Source organism: Salvelinus fontinalis, chromosome 42 (assembly GCF_029448725.1).
Source record: "Salvelinus fontinalis isolate EN_2023a chromosome 42, ASM2944872v1, whole genome shotgun sequence".
Lineage (NCBI taxonomy): Eukaryota > Metazoa > Chordata > Actinopteri > Salmoniformes > Salmonidae > Salvelinus > Salvelinus fontinalis.
The window spans coordinates 7115987-7127657 of record NC_074706.1 but is presented as its reverse complement, the minus strand read 5'-3'; the positions used below and the strand labels follow the sequence as shown (position 1 = coordinate 7127657).

Here is an 11671-nt window from a genome sequence, read left to right as displayed (position 1 = left end):
CATTCCAGGTGACTACCTCATGAAGCTGGTTGAGAGAATGCCAAGAGTGTGCAAAGCTGTCATCAAGGCAAAGGGTGGCTACTTTGAAGAATCTAAAATATTTTGATTGTTGAACACTTTTTTGGTTACTACATGTTTCCATGTACTACATGTATTATTTCATAGTTTTGATGTCTTCACTATTATTCTGTAATGTAGAAAATAGTAAAAACTAAGAAAAAGCCTTGAATGAGTAGGTGTGTCCAAACTTTTGACTGGTACTGTATATAATGATTGTGAACACAAGTCAATATTTATCCATGATACCTTTATTCATCACTCACATACTAATCCAGAGATCAATTACAATTTTTTTTTTTAAAGACCGAATTTACATTGAGGGATCTATACTTCTTAAAAGGTTGGAAGTGTCTTTCATCCTAAAACAAAGGAGAAGAACAAAACGTAGTATTATTTTATATACAATAGATGGTGTGTTAGCCTTGGTTAACATTAGAGGGAATACAACATAGATCGACAGTACTTACATGTTGGTTATCCTTTCCAATCTCTCTTTCATATTCTCCTATAGAAAATGAGTCAAGAATGAATGAAAAACAAAGGGATTGATTTAATCCGTATTGTGGAAGATCCGCGTAAAAATTCTAAGGTAATTTCCAATTGAGTCGGCACATGCAGAGTTTACCGTGAACAAAGTCTCCTCGAACATTGCATTTAAAATTTCAAATCGACCTATAACGTGGATCTTTCACAATACAACAGATTGAATCCAGCCAAAATTATCTAATGTTTCCATTATATATATATATATATATATATATACACACACACACACATGTAATATCTGCCATTACCTCTGGGGGTGCCGTTGTCACACAGGGGGTGATGGGATAGCTAGTGGAAGGGGTGGAGGACTGAGGACGCTTACAGCCAGAGTTGTGTAAGAGGCTCTCTGGAGGACTGGGTCTTGACTCTGTAAGGGTGTGTGAGCATCAGTTTAACATTTATATCACACTGGGAATTTGATCTTTCTATTACTATATTTCAGTTGTTGTATACGATGGCCTCATCAATACTCTACTAAGATACTTTTATTGTCAAAATCCGTTCCAACCCGTGACTTCTGTTGCATTATCCGCCACGTGATGACTCCAACCTCCATTGATAAGTGACGACTCCTAGAGAGGAAAAAAACAACCTTGAAAGCTGTACATTTTTCCATCTTTAAATCAGCAAACAGAGATACAATAGACATTCTGGAATGGACTGACATCATTAGTTCAACATCTGCATCTGCTTCTACTTGTCATTAGATAGAGGTACGGAGAGTTCTTTAGAAGTGCCTCCAGATCGGACAGATGTGGTGTAGAGATCCCTTCCTACCTGGGCCATGGCTGACACACATGCAGACACACAGTATCCAAGAATCCCTTTGCAGTGGATAGGGACACAGGGACACACACACACACACACAAAGAGCCAACCTGGGCCGTGGCTGTGGAGAGGGTCAGTCTGGTCTCCAGCAGTAGCACTCTGCTCTCCAGGTTCTCCCACTGGTGCTTGTCTATAGTGATCCTCCCGGCCGAGGCCTTCTCTAGAAGCTCCAGCCTCTGCTCCAGGGCCGAGAGCCTCCCCAGCCTGGTCTGGACCTGCAACAGCTGGGCCTCCAGCACTGCCAGCCTCCCCTCCACCACCAGGTCCTGGAAGGGTGGTCACAATCCAGTCTGTGTGTGTGTGTGTGTGTGTTTATATTGTGGAGAAGTATGCTGGTACTCACTGTTTGAGGGACTGTAGGTGCTTGGTTCTGGACCTCCTCCAGTCCCAGCCCCTCCTCCTCTTCCTCAGACTCTTCATTACCTGAGGTTCTACTAGAGGAGACCCAGGAGTCACCACCAATGTGTCTCTCCACTAGTGGCCTGCTTAGGGACAACTGTGGGAAAGAACCATCTCACCTAGTCATGTTAAGGCCGGGCCATGTACTCAATGCAGCATTACAATGGACTATTTTATCATTTTTAAATGTTTTATTTAACTAGGATAGCTCAGGCCTCTTTGATAAAGTGGTAGAGAGCTGAACAGGTCTGTTGGTCTACACTGTCATGTCCTTGGCAAAGACTTACTGTGGTGGCCATGGGGTTCATTGTTTCAGCCTGAAATGGGAGAGCCTCACTTCTGGAGTCTGAACTCGAGGCCTGAAAACGAGGTCTCGGCTTTGGCTGCAACACACACAGATGCAATACATGGACCTTTTCTTTGACCAGGTAGGCTATTGAGAACACATTCTCTATTACAATACAGACATGGTCTGATCAAGAGGGTGCAATAGTTAATTGAACCGTGAATACCGTGTCATCATTATCATGTCGTCGATGATACACTTTGCTCTAGGCTCGTCAAAGCTGAGGGAGACAGACTGACCTTGTTGCCTTTGCTGAGCTCTTTGTGTTTCTGCAGGGCCAAGGCGATGACATCACAGAGGATGCAGGTCTTTCTTTCTGCATAGCCAAACTGGAGGAACTGCTGCTTGGTCAGGACGGGTTTGTAGTGGAAGAGATCTCGCAGTACCTAGATGCGGGTGAACAATAGACAGTATGACACACACACACACACACAGCTGAATTCTCCCTGCTGAAAAATTGTTTCAAATCAAAAATACACCATGTTGTTTTTTCATTCAAACAGTAGAAAATGCAAAGATCAAAACAATATTCATTGAATTGTCATTGAAGATCACTGAAAATGACATTGCAAAGTATCTGGTACAGGGGTTTAACTCATTTTGCGCCGGGGGCCACATTGGGTCTTCAAGAAGGTCCAGAGGGTCGCACTGAAAATGTGTTCATTTCTTCGCCATCAAAACGTGCAAAGAAATTGTCCTGTATCCAATGCTTTTGAAACTTTCGATGCTACCCGACTGTCTCTGTTTCATTTAAATGATTATTAGTGAGCTGGACACAGTCAAGAAACGGTATAAATGTAGGTCCATTATATTCTCTACACAGTTTCCATTTGGTTTTAATCATTTTAAAAGTATATAGAGTTCGTTTTCCCTTCCAAAAAAGTATGTGTATCCCTTGCCTCGATACACTTAATTCACGTGAAACGGGAATAATAGGAGCTGGAACACATATGACAAACCCAAACATTCTATTGATAATTGTAAAACTCACTATAGTTGACATGAGTTCAGGGAAAGATGGCAGTATGTATGACAGGAGGGCTAAATGAGTGCTTTCCTGTTACACCGACTATAACGCAGAGCAAATGGCTTGTCTCCTCTCTGCACTGTCTTCTGTATGAAATGCTGCTGGTGTGTCGGCCCAATCTGTCTCCCATATGTGTGTGTGTGTGTGTGTGTGTGTGTGTGTGCCAGGCAGGCGAAGCAGTGACTGGGCGCCAGCCATCGCTCAGAGGGTCTCTCTCTTCCTTCTCCTTATCGGTTTCCCTCTCCTCTCTGGCCAAAATGAACCGATGCTGTGAGAGACAGATAGCTCGCCTGCGGGCCTCAGCGCTAAGAGAACAGAAGAGGGGATTCTGATCCGAGATGAGAACTTGGACCAACATAGAGTTCCTGTGTTCACCGCAGGAATCAGGATTTCATGTGAGCCTTTATAAAACATAATTGCTCAAGGACGCTGTGCTGCCGACCACCGGTTGCCAGCTGGAAGGAAACACCACCAGAGAGTGTGTTAAATACAGATGCTGCAGATCAGGGCAGTGAAAACCCTCTGGTTCTGATAGCAGGGTTAACAGAGGCTACAGTACAGCCTCAACAAAAAGACTGAAAAACCCCTGATGCATTTACACAAGTCATTCCTTCCAAGTCCTCGGTTGGTTGTGATGAGAGAGGAGCTGTAATATTAGAACGTGCGATGAAGGAAATGGCTTGGCCTTGACCTGACCAAGCACAATATCATGGAAAAAGAAATTCCGACAGTGGAGGCCTATACCTTTTCCCATAGATAAGAATGAATGGAATTCCTAGACTACTTTAAGACTCCATTCATGTCATTTGAGCACCACAGGAATGAAAAGGAATCCCACATGTGGCCTACCTTTTACTTCTACAGAGGAAATCCTGCACTGTTTCAAAATGACTTTATTGGTAGTGAGTGATGCAATACCAATGTCTTCCATGTGTGTGTATTAGGGGAAAATATTGCGGTTCAGCTCAAGCTTGGAGGGGATAAACCACAGCAGAGCGTCTGGGTAGACAGCCGTTGGCCTCAGGAGACCCCAAGGAATAAACTGAAGTCACCGTGTGCGGGTCCGTTGCCTGTGAGGAAACAACTGGAAACCCTTTGCCATTTTGAACCATTACGACGATAACTGTGATGTATGAGAGAGGGGATCTAGAGGGGAGTCCCTGCTATTGGGAGAAAATGTTTTGTGTTAAGGAGACGACACTGGGGCCACATGGGGAGAGCGGTGGTGGGGAGCCCGCTGGGAAAGTAGGACCCAGGAAAGATCCCAGCATGCAGTGAATGAACAGAGCATTAAATCATAGGGAGGGCATGAAGGAACGAGCCAGGGAGATAATACAGTCAACTGGGGAGTGATGCCAATGCGTTTCTCAAACGGGTAGGTCTAGGTCTGGATGTGGGATTGCTGCAGGGGGGGATACATTCGAAAACATGATTTCATCACGAAAGATGTTAGTCATTAGAACACAGTGTTCTAGTATTATGCTCTGCGTCTTCTTCCTACCATACTAATGGAGACCTACGGAGTAAAATCCCTCCACTGTGCATTTTATTTATTTTACCATTATTTTACCGTTATTTTACCAGGTAAGTTGACTGAGAACACGTTCTCATTTGCAGCAACGACCTGGGGAATAGTTACAGGGGAGAGGAGGGGGATGAATGAGCCAATTGTAACCTGGGGATTATTAGGTGATGATGATACTTAAATACTAAGGCTGTCACAGAAACATGTTAACCTACAGTACCAGTCAAAAGTTTGGACACACCTACTCATTCAAGGGTTTTTCTTCGTTTTTACTATTTTCTACATTGTAGAATAAGTCAAGACATCAAATGGAATCATGTAGTAACCAATATAGATTTTATATTTGACATTTTTCAAAGTAGCTACCCTTTGCCTTGATGACAGCTTTGCAGACTCTTGGTATGCGTTTGAGCCAATCAGTAGTGTTGTGACAAGGTAGGGTTGGTATACAGAAGATAACCCTATTTGATAAAAGGCCAAGTCCATATTATGGCAATAACAGCTCAAATAGGCAAAGAGAAATGACAATCCATCATTACTTTAAGACATGAAGGTCAGTCAAACTGGAAAAATTGAAGAACTTTGAACATTTCTTCAAGTGCAGTCGCAAAAACCATCAAGCACTATGATGAAACTGGCTCTCATGAGGACCGCCACAGGAAAGGAAGACCCAGAGTTACCTCTGCTGCAGAGGATAAGAACATTAGTTTACCATCCATGGGCGTCCCGAGTGGCGCAGTGGTCTAAGGCAGTGCATCGCAGTGCTAGCTGTGCCACTAGAGATTCTGGGTTTGAGTCCAGGCTCTGTCGCAGCCGGCTGCGACCGGGAGACCCATAGGGTGGCGGGTTAGGGGAGGGTTTGGCCAGCAGGGACGTCCTTGTCCCATCGCGCACTAGCGACTCCTGTGGCGGGCCAGGCGCAGTGCACGCTGACACCAGGTGTACAGTGTTTCCTCCGACATATTAGAGCGGCTGGCTTCCAGGTTAAGCGGGCATTGTGTCAAAGAAGCAGTGCGGCTTGGTTGGGTTGTGTTTTGGAGGACGCACGGCTCTCGACCACCGCCTCTCCTGTACGGGAGTTGCAGCGATGTGACAATTGGATACCATGAAATTGGGGAGAAGAAAAGGGTGTAAAAACACACTACTAAAGGACACCAATAATAAGAAGAGACTTGCTTGGGCCAAGAAACACAAGCAATGGACATTAGACCGGTGGAAATCTGTTCTTTGGTCAGATAAGTCCAAATTTGAGATTTTAGGTTCCAACCGCCGTGTGTTTGTGAGACGTAGAGTAGGTGAACAGATAATCTCCGGATGTGTGGTTCCCACCATGAAGCATGGAGGAGGAGGTGCGATGGTGCTTTGCTGGTGACACTGTGATTTATTTAGAATTCAAGGCACACTTAACCAGCATGGCTACCACAGAATTCTGCAGCGATACGCCATCCCATCTGGTTTGGGGTTAGTGGGAATATAACTAGTTTTTCAACAGAACAATGACCCAAAACATACCTCCAGGTTGTGTAAGCACTATTTGACCAAGGAGAGTGATGGAGTGCTGCATCAGATGACCTGGCCTCCACAATCACCTGACCTCAACCCAATTGAGATGGTTTGGGAAGAGTTGGACCGCAGAGTGAAGGAAAAGCAGCCAACAAGTGCTCATCATATGTGGGAACTCCTTCAAGACTGATGGAAAAGCATTCATCATGAAGCTGGTTGAGAGAACGTCAAGAGTGTGCAAAGCTGTCATCAAGGCTAAGGATGGCTACTTAGAAGAATCTAAAATATATTTTGGTTTGTTTAACACTTTTTTGGTTACTACATGATTCCATGTGTGTTATTTCATAGTTTTGATGTCTTCACTATTATTCGACAATGTGGAAAATAGTCAAAATAAAGAAGCACCCTTGAATGAGTAGGTGTCCAAACTTTTGACAGGTACTGTACACTATTACCCTTAAGATTTTTTTTTTTAAAGAACACAATAGAATCAGTGTGTGGATTTACCTTGTAGATGCATTCGATAAAACGTAGGTCGTTCTTCCCAGTGAGTTCCACTCCGAAGCCCACCAGGTGTTCAGCAAGGTGTGGTGAATAGGAGATGAATGCATAACTCACTATGGGGAGAAAGGCAGAAGGATCCCCTTTGGCCAAGCTGTAGAGATAAAGCATAGATTGTGTTTTACAATGTGTACTACTGTTTTCATATGTATTTGTATCATTTAGGCCTAAAAATATATGACAATAATGCTCTGTTTAGACAGGTAGACCAATTTTTCAACAAAAAATGTTTTTTGACCAATCAGATCAGCTCTGATAAAGGTCTGATTGGTCAAATGAACAATAAGTGGAAGAAAATATGAGCATTGAGCTGCCTGTCTAAACACAGCCCAACACACATTTTGACATCAATGGAAGCCAAACGAGTTCGATAAAAAATAGATCCACAGAAAATTGTATTTGAGCCACATCATTTTTAAAATTCCCCACAAGCATATTGTTTTTGATGCTCTTCACTTCAAAAGGAATCCCTGCTTCCCGGCTCATCAGATGTGCAGACTGGGGTCCTCGTCAGAGGGGGACCCACGGCTGGTTAATGTAAAGCATGTTTACAAACCGAGTTATAGTCGGGCAGGGCTCCGTACAACCCCCTCTGCCCCCTCCTGGAAACTTCAAAACAAACCCAGACCATGAACTGTACCCGTGGCTACAGCCCCAATCTGTATGTTTATAGGACTACAGATGTTTAGTCTGTCTTCCAGCCAAATCATTTAGTCTTTGTCGCAAATAGCACCCTATATAGTGCAAAAAATAATAATTAACAGAGCCTATAGCACACAAGAATAGTGCACTATCTGGGGAATAGGGTCCCATATGGGACACATACAGTCTCGTGACTTTATCCTACACTACAGAGCAGATTTGCCTATAGCACGAAAGAACATCATACAGACTGTTGATAATATTCATACTTGCAATGTGTTGGCACTTTCAAGCCAAATACTGAGTGTAATGGACAAAGGCCATAGAAAATCAGTGACCCCACAACTTAGATAACGAGCTGGTCAGATATGCTCATCATAACAATGGGATGTTTGGAAATTAGGCTCATGGTGTAACAAAATGTTAAATCATGAGAAATGCTACCATATGCACACCTGCCTCTCCTTCAAGGTCTCGTTTGCCCAAAATATTATTAGATACTGCATGAATGGTTCATATTTAGAATATTTGTAGAATAATAGTGAAGACATCAAAACTATGACATAACACATGTGGACTCATGTAGTAACCGAAAAAGTGTTAAACAAATCAAAATATATCTTATATTTGAGATTCTTCAAAGTAGCCACCTTTTGCCTTGAGTACAGCTTTGCACTCTTGGCATTCTCTCAACCAGCTTCGCCTGGAATGCTTTTCCAACAGTCTTGAAGGAGTTCCCACATATGCTGAACACTTGTTGGCTGCTTTTCCTTCACTCTGCGGTCCAACTCTTCCCAAACCATCTCAATTGGGTTGAGGTCTGGTGATTGTGGAGGCCAGGTCATCTGATGCAGCACTCCATCACTCTCGGTCAAATAGCCCTTAAAACAGCCTGGAGGTGTTTTGGGTTATTGTCCTGTTGAAAAACAAATGATAGTCCCACTAAGCCCAAACCAGATGGGATGTTGCATCATACTGATGGCAGAGTCTATGGACCCTGCCTGGTGTCAACAGTACAGGCTGGTTGCAGTAGTGTGCCGCCGTCCAATCTGCAGCAACAGCATGACACCATCGCGTCAGCATGTACGAACATCAATGTGTAACGTTTCCGACTTGTAGAATCCATGTCCCGAAGAATTCAGGGTATTCTGGAGGCAAAGGGGGGTCCGACCCAGTACTAGACGGGTGTAGCTAATAAACTGCCCGGCGAGTGAGTATGTACAGTGCCTTCGGAAAGTATTCAGACTCCTTGACTTTTTCCACTTTGTTACATTTCAGCCTTATTCTAAAATGGATTAAATAAAACATTTTCCTCAGCAATCTACACACAATACCCCATTATGACAAAGCAAAATGGAGAAATGTTTGCAAATTTATTCAAAATAAATATCAGAAATACCTTATTTAAATACTGTAAGTATTCAGACCCTTTGCTATGAGACTTGAAATTGAGCTCAGGTGCATCCTGTTTCCATCGATCATCCTTGATGTTTCTACGACTTGATTGGAGTCCACCTGTGGTAAATTCAATTGATTGGACAAGATTTGGAAAGGCACACACCTGTCTATATACGGTCCCAAAGTTGACAGTCCATGTCAGAGCAAAAACGAAGTTATGAGGTCGAAGAGATTTTCCTTAAAATTCCGGGACAGTATTGTGTCGAGGCACAGATCTGGGGAAGGGTACCAAAAAAATGTCTGCAGCATTTAAGGTCCACAAGAACACAATGGCCTCCATCATTCTTAAATGGAAAAAGTTTGGAATCACCAAGACTCTTCCTAGAGCTGGCCGCCAAGCCAAACTGAACAATCTGTGGAGAAGGGCCTTGGTCAGGGAGGTGACCAAGAACCCGATGGTCACTCTGACAGAGCTCCAGAGTTCCTCTGTGGAGATGGGAGAACCTTCCAGAAGGACAACCATCTCTGCAGCACTCCACCAATCAGGCCACCAATCAAACATATTTCAGTTCCTTTTAACGGGGTATGTTAGTAGGTGCCAGGCGCACCAGTTTTTGTTAAGGACTGCAACACTGCTGGGTTTTTCACACTCAACAGTTTCCTGTGTGTATCAAGACAGGTCCTCCACCCAAAGGACATCAGACCAACTTGAAAAAAAACTGTGGGAAGCATTGGAGTCAACATGGGCCAGCATCCCTGTGAAACGCTTGACACCTTGTAGAGTCATGACCCGATGAATTGATGCTCTTAGGGCAACTCATTATTAGGAAGGTGTTCTTAATGTTTGGTATACTGCATGTATACTGTATACAGTGAGCTCTAAAAGTATTGGGACAGTGACACATGTTGTTGTTTTGGCTCTGTACTCCAATACTTAGGATTTGACTATGAAGTGAAAATGCAGACTGTCAGCTTTAATTTGAGGGTAATTTCATATAGACCCCCATTTTAGGGGACAAAAAGTATTTTAGACAAATTAACTTTGTGTATTAAAGTAGTCAAAAGTTTAGTATTTGATCCCATATTCCTAGCACGTAATGATTACGTCAAGGTGGTGACTCCACAAAACTTGTTGGATGCATTTGCGGTTTGTTTTGGTTGTGCTTCAGATTATTTTGTGCCCAATAGAAATGAATGGAAAATAATGTATTGGGTCATTTTGGAGTCACTTTCACTGTAAGTAAGAATATAATATGCTTCTAAAAGCTACAATGATTACAGATAGTTCTGAATGAATCGTAAATAATGATGAGTGAGAAAGTTAGACTCACAAATATCATACCCCAAGACATACTAACCTCTCCCATTAGAATAACAGGGGAGATTAGCATTTGGGGGTGTATGATATTTGTGCATCTAACTTTCTCACTCATCATTATTCACATCTATCTAATAATGATAGCAAAAATGGAGGGACTATGTATAAAAAGTGTTGTCATTTCTAAACGGTTCATACCCTCAAATTAAAGCAGACAGTCTGCACTTTAAACTCAATCGTTGTATCATTTCAAATCCAAAGTGTCAACCCACTGTCCACCAGTCTTGGAACACCTGATGGTCAAATCAGGTGCTGGAGTGCAGAGCTAAACAACAACAAAAATGGTCACTGCCCCAATACGTTTGGAGTTCACTATATATCAGAATGGGCGAAAATATGTGGGATGTATTTCTCCAATGTAAGCAAGTAAAAGTGACACAAATGTTCATACATCTCCCGCACTGTAACTAGAGACTGAATAGTGGAGCCATCATGTGGCCATCAACTGAACAACCACAACACAGGTGCCGACAGATTGTATAAACTGGCACCCTCCCTCAAAACATTTGGGAACGTGGCCACAATTGTTTATTTAGCACTGGCACAATTTTTATCCATGACCTAGCTAACATACCCATTATAGTCGACCTCTCTTGGGTACTTCAGTGCCCGTAGTTGAGAATCCAGCTTCCGAAGACATCCTTTCAAATCACCGGTTGACATCATTGTGGACCTTGAAGATGCAAATGACAGACAGGTAACGTTACCACAACAATTCTTCCATGAACTCTTTTACAACGAATGGGTAAATCACCACTAGCTAACTAACATAAACAATATAGCTATGTGCGTGTTGGCTAGGTACTAACACAGCTTTCCAGCAAGTTAAGTTACTTGCTATGGGGTGGGTATAATTTGTGGAACGTTCCAACAGGAATCTGTTCCAAAAACTTCGTAAATGACAAGGTTGCCAACAAACAACGCATACAAAGTAGCATGATCAATTCAACTAGCTGACGAATAGGCATCAACTCACCACGTAGCTTGTTCTTGATATTTGTCTATAGGCTACCAGAGTGAGGACAGACATTTTCCGGAATAAACGTGGTGAGTGAAAAACTTAATTAAATAGCCCACTCCCTACCTGGTATCTCATTCTGCCGCTATACAACTTTGTATGCGTTGTTTGTTGACAACCTTGTCATTTACGAAGTTTTTGGAACAGATTCCTGTTGGAACGTTCCACAAATTATACCCACCCCTTGCTATGTTATAGGCTAACGTTAGATTTTGTTGAGGTGACACGTTGTTGCAGCTACTGAAACATACCATAACACAAAATATAATAAATTACCTTATATTTGAGTAGAAGTACTAGCCAAATTAGCTAGCTAGCTGGACATGTATTTAGTTTGTTTTGCCCGGGTAAATAACATAATTGCCGCGATTGGTTGCCATGATAAGTGACTCAGAAAAACTAGAAGGATGATTCATAAAAGCACATTCGTAGCTAGATGG

At 42.8% G+C, this 11671-nt stretch overlaps 1 protein-coding gene across 2 annotated transcripts; it reads right to left on the bottom strand.

The window, feature by feature from the left end:
• Positions 1-292: 292 nt before the first annotated feature.
• Positions 293-11660, bottom strand: LOC129840963 (centrosomal protein of 44 kDa-like). Of its 2 annotated transcripts, none has more exons than XM_055909032.1 (11): positions 11508-11660; positions 10788-10886; positions 6742-6889; positions 2419-2565; positions 2121-2216; positions 1778-1930; positions 1485-1700; positions 1115-1178; positions 855-973; positions 528-565; positions 293-419 (listed from the first exon to the last, which is right to left on the bottom strand). In XM_055909032.1, exons 2-11 carry the CDS (start codon positions 10877-10879, stop codon positions 371-373), a joined length of 1122 nt encoding a protein of 373 aa, XP_055765007.1. In that variant the 5' UTR covers positions 10880-10886; positions 11508-11660; the 3' UTR covers positions 293-370. The 2 variants fall into 2 exon arrangements, with proteins under 2 accessions (XP_055765007.1, XP_055765008.1); XM_055909033.1 differs by lacking the exon at positions 11508-11660 and adding an exon at positions 11190-11422.
• Between the last annotated feature and the right edge of the window lie 11 nt (positions 11661-11671).